We start from the raw sequence: 21,460 nt of genomic DNA on the forward strand, positions 1-21,460 counted from the left end.
TTCAGGAGCAGTTGTCTTCGTCTGCCGGGATGATGTCGCGGATCATGCAGGTTGGTTCACAACCGTGAGGGAACATGAGCAATTGCGTAAACCAGCCCGCGGAAGGCATCCGGCCGGAGCGGCCTCTAGGTTGGAGGTGCGTTTGCTCTATTCGGAGCCTTGAGGTGAGAAAGCCGACTCCACTCTCCGCGATGGTTGCCTTCTCCTGCCCAGGCCGTCAGCAAGAAGCATGTTCCCTGCGCCAGGTTGTTGGACCTGAGAACCCTGAATTGAGTTGGGCACCGGAAAACATTCCAAAACACCCGGGCCAACGCCAACAGCGCAAACTCGGACGGTTCGTGCTAGCGCAGAGTCTCTGGCGCAGGGGAATTTCTTATTCCAAGCCCCATTCATCTGGTTATGATATGAGAGTGACAAGATCAGCGGACAATTCTAACAAAACGGCGTGAGCGGAGACAGCCTCAGGGCCGGTGCGGGATCGGTAGAGCTCCGATACTAGCGAGTTATCGAGGCTGTCATAAGAGACTGGGGGCCGTCATGGTTCGTGAGGGGAAGGCCTGGGCGAAGGTTTGCCCAATGCTGATAAAGGCACCAACAACCAGTGACGGCTTTTCTGATTAGTGCAAACAGGTTCAGAGGATCGAACTCGAGATTGCCAGGAAGGGGGCGCGAACCGACGCGGCGGCGCCGGAAGCTTGCAACTTTGCAAGCTGGTCGAACAACTTGCAGGGTCAATGGGACTGGGGATGCAATCTTGCTTGCGCGGTCTTGGTCTCCTTGTTAGGAAAAAGGGGGTCGTTGGAGCTGGAGAAGACGGCCAGCGACCCAGAAATTTAGTCGGATATCGAGCCGTATTCCGCACGCCTGGAATTCCGTGGGCTCTACGCAGAGTCAAGACAGTTGCATCTCTGGCTGGTTGGAAAGGAATATATTGGTTAAGCGATGTCGAGCCGATGGGACCATTGAAACGAAAGGTCTCCGACGGCGGTGGCGGCGTCGAACCTAGGGACTGGAAGAAGACGCAATATTCGTGCCGGGAGGAACCAGACAAAGTTGCTGTCTGGGCTTGGGTTCTTCAGTTGCGCGAACAGACAATGGGTAACGATCCGCTTCCCGTGGTGATATCGGAGAGCTAACAACAGGCCAGGGGAGCCACCACGAATGGGACCAATAACCGTATTTGACATCGCCTCTCCTCACGGGGGTCCCACGGTGTAACAATGGAATTGGCTGGCCATGATGAGAGAACGAGCAGGGTGGTCTGCTGGGGTCGCGAGGCCTTCAAGCCTTGCGCCGTAAACTAGTGGGTTCCGCGGCACAGCAGGTGCAGATGCAGCTGCAGCGCAGCGGACGCGAGGCGCGAAATCCAACGTCCAACAGCCTCGACTGTGATTCCGCTGTGACTGTGCCTCTGACCTGCGTCTAATGCTTGTTCCGCGAAAGCTTTGCGGGTACCACTTGACGGTTGGCGCTTGGCGATTGACATTCGCCTACGAGCCACTTCTATGTGTTCCGTGGTTGACTTGTCGCAGGCCATTTGTGCCTGATCGACAGGTACTTCATGTGCGCGCAACATGGCAAACGACGTGGGCTGTGCATGGCTGTCGACAACGAACCTCGGAAGGTTTGAGTCAAGTCTCAGTGGTTCAGTGTCTCAAGAGGATGAACGTCAGGGCCGCATTCTGAGAAACCGGGGCTGGATTGTTCCAAGGGCTGCATGAATCTCTCCGCCAGCCGGAAGACTGAAAATGCAAATGCAAAGCTCAGACCCCCTCAGCAAGGCACGGTTGACGGCAGCCGGCAGTTCGAGAGTCGAGGAACCGAATGATTCGGACAGGCTCAGTGCCAGGGAATCCCTTCTGCGATGGGCGCGCACAGTCTCTCGAAGGATTGACAACTGTCGGCACATCTGGTGCTGGCGGGCTGTACAGGTTTTGGTAAGAGATTGACGGCCGGGTTGACAGCGGACTGTGCTGCTGTCAGGCGATTTAGTTGCGACCCCCTGACTTTGTGCTCTGGGATGGGAGTCCGGGCGTTGATTGGCAAGCGGCAGACGGAACAATTCTCGAGGAAAAGAAAGGCATCAGCAGGTCGAGGACCGAGGACGAGACGTTGCGGCAGGCACATGGATGCGAGGCCTCTCTGTGTGCGCTGGCAACGGCCAAACAGTAAGCCCGTGTAAAGCGTCCAAGGACGAGACATGTGCGCAGGTCCTGCGAGCTCACTGAGGTCAGGATTGTGTCTTGGGTGCCCGTTTTGTGCAATGAGGGTAAGTCCGGACGGGCGCAAAGCTTGTGTAAGTAAGAGAGAGCTGGCTGACCACCGAAGCTACCCATACTTTGTCAGGTAAGATCCGTACTCGTCTTGTTCTCGAGATTGCGCGCAGGGTGCTTGCGGTGGACGTGGTCCGTGACGAGTGCAATTGACCAGGTCAACACGAGGCACGCCGCAGCGAGGGGAAACTGGAGTATCCGTACCGCACCGTACCGTAGATAGCCATAGGAATTGGCACGAGTAAACAAGACGATACGATAACGGCGAGTGACGGCGGGTGACGAGGACTGCGATCAGCGCAGCCAGGAAATTGCGGGCTGTCGGTTGGAGAAGATCCTATTCGACGGTGATGCTGGAGGATGGTTGACGGCCGGCCAGCTTGGAGGACCAACGCGGGTTAGTGGGCGAATTTCTGAAGGTCCCCTTCCCCCCTGGCGACTTGCTCGACCGGGACCCCTGGAAAGAACAGCTCCTTAGCGTCTTTCCGGTGCAAATGGCTCCCCCCACTTCTCGCTCCCCAAAGGGCAGCGGCGGGTCCACGGCGTCCCAACTGAGGACATCCCCAGCCCGTCCCTCCAAGTCTTCCCGGATGTCTTGAATCCTTCCTGTTGGTGCTAGTGAAGCAGGGTTCATCGTGGGCGCAATTTGAGTGCCTACACTTTACAGAGTACAGAGTGAGAAAAAAATCACTTGCCTGCCAGAAGGGAGAACCTGAGGCGCCGAGATCGTGGCGGATGAGCGATAATCTATCTGGGTTGATCCCATCGGCACCCGTTTCACCGTGGGTTTTTGTTTCTTGCTAAAATCTGCGGCTGTTGATCCGTACGTGGATACCTGTACCTGCGATGCCGTCCGGCGATTCACACGATTCACATCACCCTCTTCACAGTTACACTGCAGTTCCTAGGTTCCCTACGAGGAAAAGTGGAGAGGGCTGACGAAAAGATGCCTGATTTTAGGAGGTGAGGTAGGCACGATGCACGGAGGTACATCCGGACTCGCTGTTGCCCGTTGTTTTGATGAGAGAGCAGAATGTAGAAGGAAGGAGGAGCTGCCTTGAGCCTCCTGTCGACTCGAGTCTCGACAACGAGTCGTCCCTCACCCGAATTGCACAAAGACGGAAAGAGCGGACTGCCCACGTGTTGTGGGAAGACGGACTCGCGCCTGCCCGTTGAATATGCAACTGCAAGTGCGTCCTTCCTTGCTCCTTCTGAAAGCCTCCCAATCGGCGTCTTTGTTGTTGCTGTTGAAAAGACCCTTCCTGCGGCCGGTTTTCTTTTTCTCCCAATGATCGGCCTGACATGACTCCAGCTGGTTTCCGTCTTTGGCCAGTGTAAGAAGAGCTAGCAGAACTCTGCAGCGGCAAGTCTTCGTAAGCTATCCGGCCGGCGAACTGCTGCTGCCGCTGCTGCTGCTAACTTAGCGCACCTTAGACCCCAATGCCGCAGCACCAAGTTTTTCTGCTCGCAATCTCGTCGCCCCTTGGCTTTCGTGGTCAGTGGCTTGCGTGGGATGAAGTTTTGAAAGCATACTTCGCTGCGTCAAGTAGGAGCGATGCCGTGCTCCGGGCTGTACGATGGAGCACACCAGCCTCAGAGATGGAGAGGGGGCCGCTGGGGCCGAACAAGCTCATATCGCCTTATTAAACATAATCAAAAGCCGGCTGCAAGACCTCGCGGTTTTGGACGACAGATGTAACGGCGCCATCAACAGAAAACAACAGCCGGCCTGGGCCACGACTACCGCCTCGCACTTGCCCCCGCCCTTTCATTTGCTCTTGCTCTTGGTCTGACAGCCTCGTGCACGCGTGTCGGTCCAACTCGGATGCAGGTAGTGTCCTTGGATCTTAGCAATTGCTGGTCTTGGCCTTTTTTTGGACGACCTACACACGTAAGGTAAGCAATGGAGAAACAGGAGTCCTCTTGGGGCTGGACCGTTGGCGTTGGCCGCCGTCTCCTCTTGTTGGATGATTTGATCTAAATGGTCGCCTGTGCCTGGGCCTAATTTATCCCCTTGCCATCCGGTTGTGTCTCTTGTCTCCTCCCATTTGACAACCTGGCTCGACTACGTACCTCTCTCTGTGCCCGACCTAATCTAGCTAATCTCGTAGACCAGGGCTCATGATCCCATCACATTGCATCTGCGGCCTGGCTGTTGCCAATGCTGAAAAGCCTATCTAGCACAAAGCAGCTCCTCCTGCGCTTCAGGCACAGGCATAGGCTCAGCTTGCACTTCACTTCCCTTCTCAGTGCACGTCGTCTCCATCACGCTCACCTGCCTGCGCTGGCCCGTGTCCGTGTCGTTGCATGTGGAGTTGCGCCCAACTAAATCGTACATAACCTGTGTGATCACTCTGCCTCCATGGATCATGTCCCCATTCCCACTTTGAGAGTCGTTCACCCCGGCCTTACCCTACCTACCTTAGTGCTGTCCATCCCATGCTCCTCACCCTGGCCCGTCCCCTTGTTCCCATCCCATCTCAGCCTGTCCCATGCTTGAAATGACTGAATAGCCTGGCGCCGCGCACCCGGGTCTTCACTCTCTCCTTTGCGCCTCGACTCGTACCTCTCGACACCCTCAAGGAATTCTTCTTCCTTCTCTCACTCTCCTTCGAGTCGAGCCGAGTCCTGCCCTCCGTGCGCTGCCATTGATCCTCCAATTGGCCTCGGATGTAGCTAGCTGTCTGTCTTGTCCCTCCTCATTGTTGGGATACACGTCCTACCTGCTGCTGCTGCTGCACCACCGATTCTCGCGCCCCCGAGCCCGTTCCAAGTTGCCACTTCACTGTTGGCACTTGTTGTTGTACTCCGTCGAGTCCCTTTTCCCTTTTTTCGCCATTGCCCGTCTTTCAGCCCGACGGCGCGCCGTTGCTTTTCCAACAGCGACTTGTTTCTAAAATTTCCGATACACTATCGACCCTTCAATCTACCGCTCTCTGTAAGTCATTCTGTTTTGTCTCAGAAGAGCTTGGGGTCTTGCGGCCGATCGCCGCCGCGGGAGAAGCTTCAGAAGAAGAAAGAGGGAAGGAGGTCCCGGAGGAAGAGGCTGACCACAATCTCCCCCCCCGCCAGACCAGACCAGACACACCAAAACCACCACCAATTCAAGCCTCTCCGCGTTCTCGCGCATTTCTCCAGACCAACGTTTCTTCTCAACTAAAACCCACCATTTATTTATAAAAGTAATTTGTACATCGCCTCCCGCGCCCAACTCGAACCGAACCGAGGTCCTTTTCCTCGCTCACTGCCGCCCTTCCTTCCCGCAGTCGCATTTCTTACCATCAACCTCCAAACTCAATTTCAAACGACATGTCGACTTATTAGAGATCGATAACAAAACGGCCGCCGACTCACTACGACTTTGCGAGACGTTGTCATCCGTTCTTACGACTGCCGGTCCTTCGATTTCTCCTTTGTCTGCGACGTTGATTTCGGGCTTCGAAAGCCAACCAGTTTCACACTTGATTTCTGTCCCTATATCTCTCCGTTCTTAAGGTGGGCATCCCTTCCCCCAAACAGCTCCCGAACATCCCTCCCCGGTTCCGTTATACCAAATTATACCACATGGGTTCCAAGGATTTCATGCTAAGTCGACTCTTTTATCTTCCAGAAACGGCACACCTGAGCGAACCTCTCTTTATTTCTTCTGTCTAATTCGGCTTGAGCCGTCACCTATCACCTTTTCAAAAAGCAAACCGCTGCTGCGCCCGTGACGCAACAGTAGCACCTCCGCCAACGACGTCTTTCTCTGGTGAGTTTCACCAACTGCAGTTCATGCATCTTCCTTGCCGCAGCTCTCGGCGTCTCCCCCCTACGATGTGCCTCTCCCGTAGCACTGAACACTAAACTAACTCGTCAGTTCAGTGGGGGTTGGATAGCGTCAATGCACCCGTGATTGCGCGGTCGGACTGCTCCTCCAGCGCCTGTCATTTCCACCGTCGGCAAGGATCCCTGGGGCTCACCTGTGTGCTTTGATCCCCTACAATTGATTTTCCCCGAAACGACTGGAGATCCAAGCACCTTTGACTCGCTGTAAGCCGAACAGGTCCAGGACTTGAATGCTTACCTTTTTCCCGGAGGGGTTCAATTGAGGACCACCGCCCTCATTGCATCTCGCCGTGAGCAACCTCACTGTCTCTCACCCAGTCGGTCTGCTCAACATGGCTGTCTGGGAGACTGACGACGAGCACGGCGGCCCGGTTGCCGCCACCGCCCTGCCCACGCCACGAGACACACCACACAGAACACCATCACGAAGTTCGAGAAAGTCACGACGCTCAGTTACCCCTCCGAACGGCAAGAAGAGCCCCTCACCACCCCCGGTACCCAATGAAAAGAGCTCGAAGCGGTCCTCGAGAAATATCACCAATGAAGACAACATCAGCGTCCTCGATCCCCGCCGTTTTACACCAACTCTGCACGCTAACCTGGTAGCCGAGATCCTCAACTTGCGACGCGACCAGGAAGAGAAGACGAAGCTCATTGAGAATCTAGAGGTGTCGTTGCATGCTTCTCGCGAGGAACAGGAATCACTTCAGGAATCGGTAGCCACCACCACCAAGGAAAGCAGGTCCTTGAAGCGCCAACTTGCTCTGCTTGAAGGAGGAACCTCGTCCGCATTGGGCGAACTTGCTCGTGAAAGGGATGAGGCCGTCGACTCCATCACAGAAACGAAGAAGAGGCTCGAGGCCGCTCAGAAGAAGATTCGAAGTCAGGAGGAAGCCGAGCAAAAGATTCACGACCTCTGGTCCCAAGACAAGGATTCCTGGGAAGAAGAGAAGCGCAAGTATGAGCGCAGAATCCATGTTGCGGAGAGCCGCTTGAAGGTGGTCCTCGATGAGGTCACCGCCTACCAAGCTGCACAGGCCAATGGCCATGCTGCTGAGAGCGACATGGAAGACAACAATGACGCCGCCAGTGTCCGCACCATGAGTATGACGAACAGCGTTCGATTTTCCATGCAACAAAGCCCTGGCAAGGTCAACAACGTCAACTCTCTCGCCGATGAGCTGAACCTCGATGGCGACGATGATTGGCAAACCGATGATGGTGGACGTGAGAGCGCCTTGTCTTTCCACCGCCACACGAGAAACATGAGTCGTGAAAGCGTACTCTCAAGGATCCACCGACGAAACCAAAGCCTCGAAAGCCCTCAGCGCCCTGGAAGCGTTACGCGAGGCAGACTCTGGATGAACCAGCCTGTCTTGGAGGCCCTGGAAGACGGGATCCAAGAGGACGACGAGGACTTGATGCCGCCGCCTCCGCCGCCAGCCCCGAAGGTAACCTACACGGATACTGGAATTCAGTTCTCGCCCCCGCCGTCACCACAGCTGGAGCCGGTCAAGCCGTCTACCCCTGAACCTCCGGCGAAGATGGAAGAACTTACTAAGCTCGATGAGCCCGTCAAGCCTGAGAAGCCTGCTGAGGTCGAGTACGTCCACCGTGAGTCGGAAATTGAGGCGATCGAAGCAAACCAGCGACGCAAGCGTGTACAGATCAACCGTCCCTTGTCCATCGAGCCTCGTCCCTACAACCACATGGTCTCGGCCGGATCTCAGACTGTCGAAGAGCCCCTGAGCCCACCCAAGACGCCCAAGTCGCCTTACAGGTCTACGACACCCCCTCCTCCTGAAATCCCCGCCACAGTTATGGCATCATCTTCCACCCAGACCGACTTCCCCGAGCCCGAGCCTGAAGAGAAGCCGCAGCCCCTGCCGGAGCTGAAGCCTGTCCAGGAGTTGCTCATCCCCAGCATCAGCATCATCCCGCCCACGAGCCGTCCTACTACGCCTAGGGAGCCTCGATTGCCGCAGTACACCAAGGATTTCGGCTGCCAGGTGTCTATCATTGCGTCAGCACCTATGAAGTCAACTGCTGTGCAGACCGAAGAGATCCTCGTCGATAAGCGCTTGGCCAACCTCCCCGCGCACCTGCGACCTTCCGCAATCTCCTCCAGGCCATCATCTCCCAACATTGCTACTGCCATCACTACGGATGATCCTCGCCACTTTACCCCTGTACCAAACCACCTTCCCCCGAGGAACCCCAGAAGACTGGCGACCAAGCGCAGTCTGACGGATATGCCCTCCTCTCCGCCAACTTCGCCCATGTCGCCCATGTATGACATGGACACCAAGGATGCCTACCCCGGCAACAATGATGATGGACCTCTGTCTGGACACAAGGCACCCATGCGACGTCCGCACCGTATCAGCAGCCTTTTCGCCGGTTTTGATGAGCACAGCTCTGACGAGCAGGATGAGTTTGCCGACGCGGATGTCAGCGATTCTGAGTACCGCACCGTCCTGACTGCCCCTGGCATGAGGATGACGGATTCCAGAGCTTCCAACCGCACGTCAGTGAGCACATTTGCTGCCTCGCCGGCGTCGCCAGAGCAAGCTCTGAAGAAGTCTGCGATTGCCAGAGGCGCGGTGCGTTCTATGGGCCCTGAGAGCTATGGATTCGGCCAGGAGAATAAGGAGATGGGCTCAAAGAAGGCGCCCATGAAGTCTTCAGCGCGGGGCGGATACGACAGATCTAACGGTGGTCCTTCAAGCCGACCCAACGGTATGCGCAAGGCCGCTTTGATCCAGAGCGGCATCTCGAGTCATCAGGGCCGTCCTAGAAGCCCTAGTATTCCTGAGGCTCAGCCTCCTTTCCCTATTCCCACACGAGCCAGCTCCAGGAGGCCACCTTTCAGTGCCAGCGCGCCGAGTGATGGTCAGCGAAGCCCGACGAAGATGGACACTCCCTGGCACCGCCGGGGCGTTGGCCGCAGCCACTACCGTGCCAACAGCATTCGCAAGACTCGCTCCGCCGCCGCTCTGCCTAGGACGCAGAGAAACAGAAGGCACGGCAGTCGATCGCCGCCGCCGATCCCCCAGCACGCGGAGACCCCGGAAAGCCCAGGCCTCCCTCCTCTTCCGTACAACGACATCACTAGCCCCAGATACGACACGAGCTCCAACTACAGGTCGCACAGGTCTCGCCTGTCTACGAACACAGCCCAGACTGCTACCACCGACCTCGCTTCCGTCGGTGGTGTCTCGCAAAGCGCGGTGTCCAACGGCGCCACTTCCAACGCCGCATCCAGCGGTGCTGCCTCTAACGGCACCAATGGCACGGCCCAGGCTACCGGCGTTGTCGATGCCATCGCGCAGACGATGGTCGGCGAGTGGATGTTCAAGTACGTCAGGAGACGCAAGTCTTTCGGTGTCTCTGATGGCGGCAAGGACGATTCCAGCAACGACCGCCACAAGAGATGGGTCTGGTTGGCCCCCTATGAGAGGGCCATCCTCTGGAGCAGCAAGCAGCCCAATTCTGGCAACGCTCTCCTGGGCAAGCCAGGACGCAAACGTAAGTACTTCTACTCTTGATGCTCTATACATGCTAATTTGAACCCAGTCACAATCCAATCTGTGTTAGATGTCAAGGACGACAACCCCCCGCCCCGCGGCCAGGGCAATGTTTTCAACCGATCCATCCTGATTTTGACGCCGCAGAGAGCATTGAAGTTTACAGCCACGACCTCGGAGCGACACTACGTTTGGTTGACTGCGCTGTCCTTCCTCGCCCACTCGACTCAGGCCCTTCCCGAAATCACACCTTCCCCTCAACCCGTGAAGGAGACTACGGTACCGGACTTTGAAATGCCTCAACCCAACAGGCGAACTGGCATCCGTGATTCGATCCGACTGACAAAGAGCAAGGCCCCGGTTATCAGAGACGCAGCACCGAGCGTACCAAGTGTCCCCAGTATCCCCAGCGTGCCTAGCGTTCCCAGTATTCCCTCGTCTCGTGTTGGCGACAGCGGCAACTACAGGCAGCAAGAGCAATACGCCCCTATGCCGAACATCAACAATAACAACACCAATACCAATACCCATCAGCGCGAGCGGTCAGAGCGGTCAATTGATGCGGCGGAACCGCCCTTCATCCCTCGCTTCACTGAGCGTGGAGAGCGTGGAAACCCGGCAGGTGTTCATGGGCGCAAGCGCAGCAACACTGGCGGCCACGTCCCGCCACCGCTATCTTTCCGCGGCTTCTCCGGACCTGGCAGCATCGGACAGCACAGCTACACCAACAGCAACGCCGGCAACAGCGTGGGCACGGCCGGCTCATCAGACATCTATCAGTCTCACCAGTCCCAACCCTCCACCGGCGGGGCACCGAGCTGGCCCATGAGCACCGCCGGCTCCCAGCGCACATCAGAGGCCTCGTCCCGCCCGGGTGCCAACTTCTTCGATGCCATCGGCACGGTTCGAATGGAGGCCTTCATCAGCCCGCTAGCCTACTCCCGCTTCGACGGCGACCCCGACGAGCACGAGGAGTACAGGTACCGAGCGCGCAGGCGAAGCAAGGAGCTCCGCCGCCGCCAGAGTCGCAGCCGTCACCGCGACAGCTACAGCTCGCGCGGCACCCGCACCACCGACGGCTACTACAGCCGCATGGGCACAGAAGATGACTTCTTCCGAGACGACCCGTTCAAGGGGTTCTAAAGCTCTCGAAGGATTCTTTTCTAGCCATTTTCTTTTACACTCGTCTCGTAGCGAAAGGTTTTCAGCTGGAGCGCTCGGGGTTGCCATTCATTTCGATTACCGATACCCATTATGTACTATTTCTTCGTGTATAACGTAGGGCGGGCGAAAGGAGGGGGGATACACAAAAAACAGAAGGGAGACGTGAGGGTCGCCTTCTGTGTTTGGAGTTGGGGAAAGGGGCAACGGCAGGATGGCCGCTGCTGCCTGGTATATCCTATGTCAGGGAAGACATTTGCCGTGTTTCTGGTCCAAAACATGGATGGATGGGCATCGTGATGGAGGATGCCTGGCGGGAGGAGGAGAGAAGGTGTAAGATGTAGCCGATCCCGTCCCAAGGAGGGATTCGGCGCTGGAACTTTGCTAGTGTATATAGGTCCCTTGTGGACGATTCTTGCTAAACAATTGAATACCGTGAAATATTTTAGTCTTGTTAGGTTCCGTGTGACATTAAACATGAAGAAAGACTGGCATTACCGTACCTCAGGAGTTGGTGTCTTACACAGGGACCTCTGACGGTGATGGTGTGGGACCCCGCACCGACCCCACCAAGAAATTTCACCCCTCCGTCGCCCAGCCCAAGCTCCAACCGCCCACTCGTCGGCTTCGTCACAACCAGCCTCTACATCGGTCATCCACAGTCGTTCACATCTTCTCAAGCCGCCAGAAGCTCCCCACGATCAATCTTCAACCACCCTTCGTTGATATCTTTAGAGGCTACAACCCACGAACGCCCGTCCGACTGCGCAATCTGTCTTGCGAGCGTACCCCGCCATACGACGGCACATCCCACCGCCACCATGGAGCCCGCCGAGACCCTCGAGCAGATGCAAACCCGCCACCGCAAGGAGCAGCGCGACCTCGTCGGGCGCATCACCTCCAAGAAGAAGAACGCGACCAAGAAGACGCGCAAGGGCGTCAACGACGAGTGCGCCGACATGGAGCGCCGGCTGAAGGAGAAGCAGACCGAGGAACTTGCCGCGCTCTCCGGCGACGGCGGAGCCCCCGAGCCCGAAGGTTCGGAAGACGAGAAGGATGCCGCCGATGATGACGAGATTGCGGAGAAGCTTGCGCAGACGACGATTTCCAAGCCCGAGACGACGACAGCGACGACAGAAGAGACACAAGGAGCAGGAGGAGGTGGTGGTGGGGGGAAGAAGCGCAACCGCCAAAAGGAGCGGTTGGCGCGCCGCGCGGCGGAGGTCGAGGCCGCGGCCGTCAAGGCGGAGGAGGAGGCCGCGAACATGACGGACCACCGCGGCATCGAGAAGACGTACATGCTGAACGAGTTCAAGGCGCACTCGCTGTCCGAGAAGGAGATCGCGCCGGACGGGCACTGTCTCTTCTCCGCGGTGGCGGACCAGCTGCAGCAGAAGGGTATCCCGCTAGCTGGTGAAGGGGAGAGCAAGCCGGGGCTTCCGTACAAGATTGTCAGGCGGCGCGCGGCGGAGTGGATGGAGGCGCACCCGGACGACTTTGCGCCGTTCCTGGAGGAGGGGCTGGAGGGGTACGTGAGGAAGATCCGGGACACGGCGGAGTGGGGCGGGCAGCTGGAGCTGGTGGCGCTGGCTGGGGTGTACGGGGTCGAGATTCGGGTTGTGCAGGACGGGCGGACGGAGAGGATCGGGGAGGGCGGCGCGGCGGGGGAGGAGATTTGGTTGGCGTACTACCGGCATGGGTACGGGCTGGGCGAGCATTACAACTCTTTGAGGAAAGCTACAGCTACGGCGACGACGACGGCATAGGACGGAAAAATGTTCATGTGTGTGGATGGCTCTTTTAATGTATTAGATGTGGTTGTGTCTACGGTCATCCTCCCCCTTTGCTCAGCGGCTCCAGACGTGGATCCAGTCGCGGACTGTGCCGTCCTCGTTCATGCCTGCCTGGTGCGTCCGGGGCGGTTTGATGAGCTCGAGGCGTCTGAGGCCGTTTGCCGCGTCGAATGGGGGCACGATCACGGTGTCTGTCGGGTCGCCTTTCTCCGTGGAGGAGGAGAACTCCAGAGCATCGCCTGGGCGGGCGAGGAGGGCGAGGTAGATTTCCGGGGTGAGGCCCCATGGCGGGCCCGGAGCGGAGAGGGGCTTGCCGGAGGGGAACTCGAGGCAGACCAGGCGGCCGTGGGGTGATAGGAGGGAGGTCATGCGGGTTGCCCAGAGGGGACGGGCCGAGGGGGGCAGGGCACAGAGGAACTTTCATTCACATTAGATGGAGTGTTTTCATGGTGTTGGGGAGACAGAGTGTAGGCTGAGTGAGTTGGTTGGCGGACGGCAGAAGCTCACAGTGTAATCAAAGACCAGATCAAACGTCTTCTCGCGGCCCCATTCCTCCAGCCACGCGTCCGAGAAGAAATCGCCCGACAGCCAAGTCACGGTGCCGGGGCCGACGCCGTTCGGTTGGCGGGCCGAGCTGGCATCGGAAGTCCCGGCCTTCTCGTTCTCGATCGCCTGGGATATGGCGGTGGCGGAGAAGTCGAGGCCGAGGACGTCGTAGCCGAGGCTCGCGAGGAGCAGGGCGTCGTGGCCCTTGCCGCAGCCCGGGACCAAGGCGGTCGGCTTGCTTGGGGCGCCTGGCGGCGGGAGAGGGACGAGGTCTGGGCGGGTGGTGAGGACGTCCTGCAGGGCGAGGGAAGGGCCGCCGCGGTCCCAGGGGGTGAACTTTTCTTCCCAGAAGGCGGACCACTTGGGCCCGTGGGTTGAGAGGGGTGCGTTGGAGAAGGCGTCGGATAGTTTGGAGGACATGGTTTTGTGAAGGGTGGGATGAACGGGTGTGAAGTGAGTATCCGGGCGCGGGCGTGTGTAGATACCGTTGTTTGGCGGGGTTGATGATAAGACGCTGATGATGTTTTGAGCTAGATGCAGAAATCAAAATCAGAAGCTACACAATGAGAACAGAATGAAGAACGTAGACAGCCGGCTTGTTGCTGACACAAGTCGCCCGGAAGAGAAGCCGAATGAAGTCATGAAAACCCCAAGGAGGCCGGAGCCGAGACGTCCTTAGTCCCCGAAGAACCCCGCGATAGAAAACTGCCCCGCGTTTTTGGGAGGACGGAGATAGGGATCCCTGTCGCCGATTTTGCGTGTTGGGCTGTCTTCCTCTCGTATGCGGCACACACACGCGCCAGTACGCACAGTAACGGCCTTCCTCCTCTGGAATAGAGAAAAAAAAGGGACGTTTACCCCAGACTGTAAGGTACGCATTGCCGCTCCCCAAGCCATTCCGCCTTCCGAGGCTGTATGACGTCTGACGCAAGGTACCGGAAGGGGAGGTAGGTTGTGCGTTGTGAGTGCTACAGCGCTTCTTCCCCACGGTGCTGTCACTCCCGTGTGTCACTCTGAAGGCGCGTGCTCCAGCTGAGGTGCTGCCCCTCAGGCCCCCCCTCCTCCTCATCTTCCCAAGGTTCCTGTGTCATTGGATGGGCTTTGGTGTGCTTATCGCTCTGGCCGTCCCGGTGGTGGGTCGGGTTTCGCCGGGATATTCCTCGCTGGAGGCATGACGCTTTTGGTTGACCTGAATCGCTGCAAACTTGCAATGGACGGACAGCTGCTGACCGCTCCGAGTTGATGTTATTGTTGGGGGAGATTTGAATGGCGAGGTGGGAGAAGATTGCAATTGAAGGGACGGGATTGGTTGCTCTCATGCAAAGTGCAAACGCGGTAAGGCAAGCTCGAATGCAGTCACTCCATGTAAGTAGTAGGTACGTACGTAGGGTTGAGGCTGCGTTTGCTGTGCGCTGCAGCAAAACTTGCCCCTCCAACAGCCCACCTCACCTTAGGCCGGCGCCTTTTTTTTTTCTCGCCTTATCTTATCGCAATCCCCGATCCCGGCGCATTGGTGCTGTGACTCTACGGCACGCCCGCAGCAAGCTTGACCGAAATTTTGATCCCGTTTCTTTTCCCTTTCCCAAGGTTTTACCAAACCCACACACAAACATCTCCCTCTTCACTTCTCGTTCCGGTCGCCTCAATTGCAGTCGTCGTTGCTCCGCGTTACTCTCCAAGAACCCAATTCACCTTTCAACTCAAACATCTGTCAACATGGCTGGTTCTAAGGGCAAGGTCTGCCTCGCGTGCGTATAACCCCGCCCCCGCGCTCCGCGCGCAAAAAAAAGAGTCATTCGCAGGACTGACACAGCGAACCAACAGGTACTCTGGAGGTGTATGTTTTTTCACCAACTCCCGACCACGACGAGAACTCGGGAATCGACGTCACGGGACTCAATGCTAACTGATTGCTCAAGCTCGACACCTCCACCATCCTGGCATGGCTCCTGGAGCAGGACTACTCCGTCGTGTGAGTCGTCCCGCCCCCGCCATCTCTCTTGGGAGCTCACGAAGCCCCGCGCCCCGCAGGAGCTGTTCAAGCTGACCTCGATCTCACAGCTGCTACCTCGCCAACGTCGGACAGGAGGAGGACTGGGCTGCCGTCGAGAAGAAGGGTATGTACTCCGTTCCGTCGCCTTCTTGTTGGAAACGTCTGTGCTGACACCCCGCAGCTCTCCAGATCGGTGCCGAGAAGGTATGACGATGCGCAACGAGGCCCTACGCTGAATTGGCTTCTGTAAAGGAGGGTGTACACTAACATGCGCCCAAAGATGATCATTGACGACCTCAAGCGCGAGTTCGTCGAGTGAGTGTGGCCCAAAAGCCTGTCTCAATGCGGTACGGACCGCTAACGCTGTCTAGGGAGCTCTGCTGGAAGGCTGTCCAGTGCAACGCCATCTACGAGGACCAGTACCTTCTGGGTATGACCGGCGCGATCTTCTTCACAATAGACAAACGCTAAAGAGGTGTTCAGGAACCAGCTTGGCTCGTCCCATCATCGCCCGCGGCCAGATGAGGGCTGCCGTTCAGGAGTCAGTCGCCCAGAGTGTGTCACGAAGACGATGAGACTGACAGACCATCCAGGGGTTGCCAGTTCGTTTCTCACGGCTGCGTAAGTGAATTCACCGTCTTTGACTTACACGCGCTTATACTAACTCAATTGGCAGACCGGTAAGGGGTATGTAAATCGACTTCCACCGAATTGAGGCCCAAGGCCTCCCTCGACGAGCGACTCCGTCTAACACCCGTTTTAGCAACGACCAGGTCCGCTTCGAGCTTGCCTTCTACACGATCAACCCCGAGATCAAGGTCATTGCCCCGTGGCGCGACCCCACCTTCTACAACCGCTTCCAGGGCCGCAACGACCTGCTCGACTACGCCGCCGAGAGGGGTATGAACGATACAAAACCCCAAAATAATGGTTCCGTACTGAGACTTTCCAGGCATCCCCGTTACGTCTACTAAGGCCAAGCCTTACTCCATGGACGACAACTTCGGTACGCACCCCGTCTTCGAATTTCAGGTCCATGCTAACACGTCACAGCCCACTGCTCCTACGAGGTAGAACCTCCGTCGACCCGATCGCGAACCCACTAACAGTGATGTAGGCCGGCATGCTCGAGGACCCCAACGTCACTCCCCCTGAGGACATGTGGACCAAGACCGTCTCCCCCCTCCAGGCCCCCGACGCCCCTCTCGACATCACCGTGCACTTCGACAAGGGTCTTCCCGTCAAGGTCGTTACCCCCCAGCAGACTGCTACCGACCCCGTCGAGCTGTTCGGTCTCCTGAACGCTCTCGGCAAGGAGCACGGTGTTGGCCGTATTGTGAGTTTTCGTCCGATCTTTGTATGGAATGCAGCTAACGGATATTAGGATATCGTTGAGAACCGGTACATATGCACGTGAAGCCCTTTGACGTTCATGATAGCTAACTTGGTATCCCTATCACAGCTTCATCGGCTTGAAGTCTAGGGGTTGCTGTACGAGTCCCTGCCTTGTTCATCAGATTTACCGCTTGCTGACACCTTCCAGACGACTCCCCGGCGATGACCATCCTCCGCCTTGCTCACATCTCCATCGAGGGCCTGTAAGTTGATCCTGAAAGGCTGGTATGCCACTTGATGAGTCCGCCACTAACATGCTGTAGTGTTCTGGATGGTGCAGTGAGGCGATTGAGAGACGGCCTTAGCAAGCAGTGGTGTAAGTAAAACCCTACTTCTTGATGAAAATCATGCTAAATTTAGCGCAGCGGAGCTCTTGTACAATGGCATGTACTTCTCGCCCGAGCGTGCCTTCCTCCAGCGTGAGTTTTCTCCTGATCTAGGTCCGTCGACAACGAACTCATTCTTGCCACAGCTTCCCTCGACTTCTCCCAGCAGCGTGTCAACGGTGAGGTCCGCCTCCGCCTCTACAAGGGCAACGCCTACGTCCTCGGCCGCACTTCCCAGGAGAAGCTCTACTCCGAGGAGGACGCCTCCATGGACTCCCTCACCACCTTCGACCCCTCTGAGACCGTAAGCAGGTCCCGAAAGACCTTTATGCATATACCGGTTGCTAATAGAGCAAATAGTCTGGTTTCATCACCATCAACGCCATCCGCCTCAAGAAGGTAAGTCAATATCCACGGTCCTCTTGTATCTACCGAGAGTGTGGTTGCTAACTGCACGATAGTATGGTCTCCAGATGGCCGAGGCCGGCATCAAGTTCTAAATGGATATGCCCGAGGCAGTTTTGGGCCAGGACGGGGTGTTTTGAAAAATTAGACGAGATGCGAATTCAATTACAAACAAAAGTTGCCAATGACGTTTGGTCTGCGCCAAGCGCAAGAAATAGCTGTCATGTGCTTGCGGATGCGTGGATCCAAAGACATCTGGTCAGTTGAGGTCAAGCGAGAGAGTTTCCTCTAAGCTTCGGGTGACAACTCAAGAGCCATCATGTTGGTCTGAAACCGGTACGGGTATTCCCTCGGGGCAGGGGAAACGAGTTGTTCTCCCTGCAGCACGAAGGCGGAACTGCTGGTTGCCTACTTCACGTCTTCTCAATGACTTAACCAGGATGTTCCAGAGATAGTCTACGACGTGTCCCGGCCCATCTTCTCATGCACCGCAATCGCCTACATTGAGAAGGTATATTAGGGACGTCTTGCACATTTTACGTGGAACACAACAAGCCAATGGCAAGGTTTTCTTCGAACTTCGCATACCCACCGTTGTGTTTTCGTTTTCTATCTAGGAACTGGATACTGGCTTTTGGGGCCGCGGACTGAGTTCTACTACCCATGAGAATGCAGAGCTCGGAGGGATTCAGTCATCAATACTCGGGAGACAGTAAAGATCGGGAGGGAAGTTGAGGATGAGAAGGGCTGATTTGCTGTGAAAACTCCGTTCATAGGAATCAACTGTACGATCAACGTGCCGATGCTTGATCGAGGATGGAGAAGTTGGCTGCCATTTGCTTGCCCTCTATTCCTACACGCGCAACCATTTAGTTCTAAATTAAGATCTGAGGCTGACGAGAGATATGTTTTCTTCCCGTTGTCTGATTCCATTCTCATGGGTGATGTGTAGTTAATGCTCACTATAAATCTATATAACACGTGTGAGGCATTACAAACTGTTTCCTGGCCAGGTAAATCTTAGCTATATCCCACCTCATGAACAGAATCTTCAAGATGACTAGAAGCTCCTTGCAAAAGAATGAGGGGGTCCTGTCATCTGAGCTCTTTCAACTTGCGTTCAAAAGTGATCTTCTGCAGCGTATTCAGGGACGAGCACGTTAGGAAAACCAAGAGCCGAGAACAGACGGAGATAGGCAGGATTTGTTGTATGTATTCGGAACGTTCGAGGCTCGTTCTTGAAAAACGATTAGATGAGGGCCATCATCTTCACTACGACTGCTCACAGCGCAGAACGGATTGGCTGTCCGAGAACAATAGTTCATCATGCAGAGTGAGATATTTATACTCAACCGACGAACTCACTTATCAGCTGGACATCGTTGTGTACCGAAGAAATACCAAAGTTTTTCGAGATTGCTATAATTAACAGGCCATTCTACTGATCTCTGAGGTTTCTTCATATTCACATTCTTGTATGCGTCGCCCAACTTCAGTTGCTTCGACTGGAACCATACCGGTGGTCAGGTCAAAGTGGCATGACGAAAACTGCCATCCAAAGCCCTGTGCGCCCGTTATGGAGACTGTGACTCAACATGACTAGGTCGAGAATACATCCACGGTCTTGACAGACAGTGATGTAGAGTCGGTCGATTCAAAGCACTCAACGGATGGACTACCGCAGCTGGAATCCCCTCTGGACGTGGCTATAGTAAAATGTCGCGTGCTTCGGTGACGATGGAATGGATTTTTTGGAACGGAAAGCCGGAGAATTTCTGCGGAACTATTATCTCATGTTGTATGTGCTGTCGCTTTTAAGCACTAGCAACTCTAGTCTTGCATTTTTTGACTAGAGGGCGTGAACGTCATGAGCCGTTGACATTTCTTTTCCAATCGCATCGCTATCCGAAGGATGACAATCCATAGCATAAATATGCTGCTCACCCCATCCTCAATTCTTTCGTCAAATATGCTGGGAGTTCGGGAAACCAGCATGGTCCTGACAAGCTATGACAAGACGTTGTGCTATGAGGGTTCAGGGCGGGCTTCCCATGGCTGAGAAACATGAAGCCTGACCTTGTTTTGCTTGAATATCCGTAAGTTTTGGTTCTGGCGTTATGTTTCATGGAATACCTTAGGACAAATAACAGGAATGTCAGTCTAGGGTGAAGAACTGCATTTGCAAATGCTGTGATGTGAACACTTTTTGAACTTGATCCCCAGTGTGCTCGCTCCATGCGACTAAGATCGATGCTGTGCGTGTACTGATTCTGTCCCGTCTTTGTCACTATCCGCAACGTTGAATTGGTTTCACGTCGCAACTTGCACGGAGGACGTGGGGTTCACTAATCATCCGTGGTTCAGATATCTCTCTGGAATCTTTGGATAACGTGACCTCATCTGCGTGGACAACGGTTCGCAAGTCATGAATGCGTCTGTGTTGGACGATGGGCCAGCCTTAAACCCAACGTTCGACAAGAAACACAACCGAAATCTAGGCCTTTAGTCAGTGGTTAGGGTCGCAAAGATTCAAGGCTGTGAATCGTGGCCACAACTGCCGGTGATTAGTCAACTTTCCGGATTCGTCCGGTTCGTCCGGGACCGAGGTCGTCGGACGGCCCGGCACAGTCGTGCCCCGCCCGGACCCGGGCGGATTCGATAAGTCAGCACGAGATCCGACCCCGCATAACCTCATCACTTGCGCCCTTCACATGACAAGAGATATATCATCGACTTATCAAGGCAAGGAGGCCCAGATTTCCATCGTACTACATATCCCGACACAATACTCTTCGTCGCCTTTCCCTTTCTTCTGCGCCAATTCTACCATGTCCAAAGATCTAAGCAACGTCAAGGCCCTGACCTTCGACGTCTTCGGGACGGTCGTAGACTGGCGCTCTTCCGTCACGGACGAACTCACGTCCCGCGCATCCGCCAAAGCCATTTCAGAAACACTGAGCCCTGCAGAGAAAGACAAACTTGCCGCGGTAGACTGGCCCACGTTCGCCCAGGAGTGGCGAAACTCATACAAGAACTTCGTTCACAGCTACGTCCCCGGCCAGACGGCGTGGAAGGACATTGACGCGCACCACCATGACAGCCTCGTCGAGCTCCTCCATGAAAACCGCCTCGAGGGTGTATGGTCCGAGGACGAGATCCGCGACTTGAGCCTGGTATGGCACCGTCTGCGCCCCTGGCCTGATTCCGCGGCCGGGCTGCAACGTCTGGGGAGCAAGTTCGTGACAGCGACCTTATCGAACGGCAACCGGACGCTTTTGGATGATCTGGATTCGTTTGGCGGGCTGGGGTTCAGGAAGATTCTGTCTGGAGAGGATTGGAAGGCGTATAAGCCGAACCCGGTTGTGTACGACGGCGCCGTGGAGGCGTTGCTGGGTAAGGGTGGTGAGAAGGGGGACGTTGCGATGGTGGCGGCGCATTTGGGTGATTTGTACGCGGCAAGGGGGAGAGGCATGAGGACTGTCTATGTTGAGAGGGCGAGGGAGGAGGATTGGGAGGTTGGGAGTCAGAAGTATGAGGATGCGAAGGGGTGGGTTGATGTTTGGGTGAAGGTGGATGAAGGTGGGTTTGAGGAGGTTGCGAGGAGATTGGGGGTCTGATACTTTGCTTGCAGAAAATCGTGGTATCACGAGAAGGAGAACAAGGTAATCACGTGCCGTTGGGACGTGTTGATAGAGCAGTTTCAAAGAGTCAAGGCATACTTGCGATGATGGAATTCTTTGGATACAGGATATGAGCTCAATCATTCGAGAAGAGATTGGTTGCATTTGATACTTCCAAAACCAAGACGCCTTGCGATAATGACGTTTAGATACCACGGCGAGCTTTGGGTTTAGGCACTACTTTAGTCTTTGTTGGCCAGCCCGGGGTGTATCATACAAATCGAATGCTCTTAGGGGTGAGTTTTCGTTCCCAGCGGTAAGCTCACTCATACGTCGCAATAGAAAAGACAGCAGAGACTCGATTAGCGAGAGCTTGTGCTTCGATCGTCTTTTCCGGGTTGCGTGTTAAAGTAGCCACGGCCGTAACTATGATGGAAAGACGCGGTCTTTCCCATGCGCATAGTGTTGTTGATCCCATGGCCGAGATTACTGTTGAGAATCTAACGATTTTCTGGCTTGTACTCAACATCGAGACAAGTGAGCAGAGTCTATTACTTTCAACCTCGCGACGATATCCCTCAATATCATCTAGG

At 55.8% G+C, this 21,460-nt stretch overlaps 6 protein-coding genes across 6 annotated transcripts; 5 read left to right on the forward strand and 1 right to left on the reverse strand.

Annotated features, from left to right (window-relative positions):
* Positions 1-953: 953 nt before the first annotated feature.
* Positions 954-1,218, forward strand: CGGC5_v015754 (uncharacterized protein; the record flags this gene model as incomplete). Its single annotated transcript, XM_066153313.1, has 2 exons — positions 954-1,098; positions 1,148-1,218. 2 exons carry the CDS (start codon positions 954-956, stop codon positions 1,216-1,218), a joined length of 216 nt encoding a protein of 71 aa, XP_066007098.1.
* Positions 1,219-6,433: 5,215 nt separating this feature from the next.
* apsA-1 (Anucleate primary sterigmata protein A) lies at positions 6,434-10,771 on the forward strand (the record flags this gene model as incomplete). The annotated part of the gene is made up of 3 exons (XM_066153314.1): positions 6,434-9,629; positions 9,678-9,907; positions 9,983-10,771. 3 exons carry the CDS (start codon positions 6,434-6,436, stop codon positions 10,769-10,771), a joined length of 4,215 nt encoding a protein of 1,404 aa, XP_066007097.1.
* An 839-nt stretch (positions 10,772-11,610) lies between these two features.
* OTU2 (OTU domain-containing protein 2) lies at positions 11,611-12,555 on the forward strand (the record flags this gene model as incomplete). The annotated part of the gene is made up of 1 exon (XM_032020448.1): positions 11,611-12,555. One exon carries the CDS (start codon positions 11,611-11,613, stop codon positions 12,553-12,555), a length of 945 nt encoding a protein of 314 aa, XP_031882512.1.
* An 81-nt stretch (positions 12,556-12,636) lies between these two features.
* HOL3-1 (putative thiol methyltransferase 2) lies at positions 12,637-13,548 on the reverse strand (the record flags this gene model as incomplete). The annotated part of the gene is made up of 2 exons (XM_032020446.1): positions 12,637-12,999; positions 13,090-13,548. The coding sequence occupies 2 exons, from the start codon at positions 13,546-13,548 to the stop codon at positions 12,637-12,639; spliced, it is 822 nt and encodes a 273-aa protein (XP_031882408.1).
* Positions 13,549-14,844: 1,296 nt separating this feature from the next.
* Positions 14,845-17,342, forward strand: ARG1-0 (Argininosuccinate synthase; the record flags this gene model as incomplete). The annotated part of the gene is made up of 22 exons (XM_032020445.1): positions 14,845-14,876; positions 14,953-14,965; positions 15,048-15,100; positions 15,190-15,245; positions 15,303-15,325; positions 15,402-15,436; positions 15,493-15,551; positions 15,605-15,662; positions 15,715-15,742; positions 15,798-15,808; positions 15,885-16,021; positions 16,074-16,127; positions 16,175-16,191; positions 16,239-16,457; positions 16,506-16,522; positions 16,584-16,612; positions 16,665-16,719; positions 16,780-16,832; positions 16,882-16,935; positions 16,989-17,146; positions 17,203-17,241; positions 17,304-17,342. The coding sequence occupies 22 exons, from the start codon at positions 14,845-14,847 to the stop codon at positions 17,340-17,342; spliced, it is 1,239 nt and encodes a 412-aa protein (XP_031882409.1).
* A 2,733-nt stretch (positions 17,343-20,075) lies between these two features.
* On the forward strand, positions 20,076-20,864 carry HAD ((S)-2-haloacid dehalogenase; the record flags this gene model as incomplete). Its single annotated transcript, XM_032020444.1, has 1 exon — positions 20,076-20,864. One exon carries the CDS (start codon positions 20,076-20,078, stop codon positions 20,862-20,864), a length of 789 nt encoding a protein of 262 aa, XP_031882414.1.
* Positions 20,865-21,460: the final 596 nt, after the last annotated feature.

The sequence above is a fragment of the Colletotrichum fructicola genome (genome assembly GCF_000319635.2).
Source record: "Colletotrichum fructicola Nara gc5 chromosome Unknown KSG_Nara_v1_contig10, whole genome shotgun sequence".
Classification (NCBI taxonomy): Eukaryota; Fungi; Ascomycota; class Sordariomycetes; order Glomerellales; family Glomerellaceae; genus Colletotrichum; species Colletotrichum fructicola.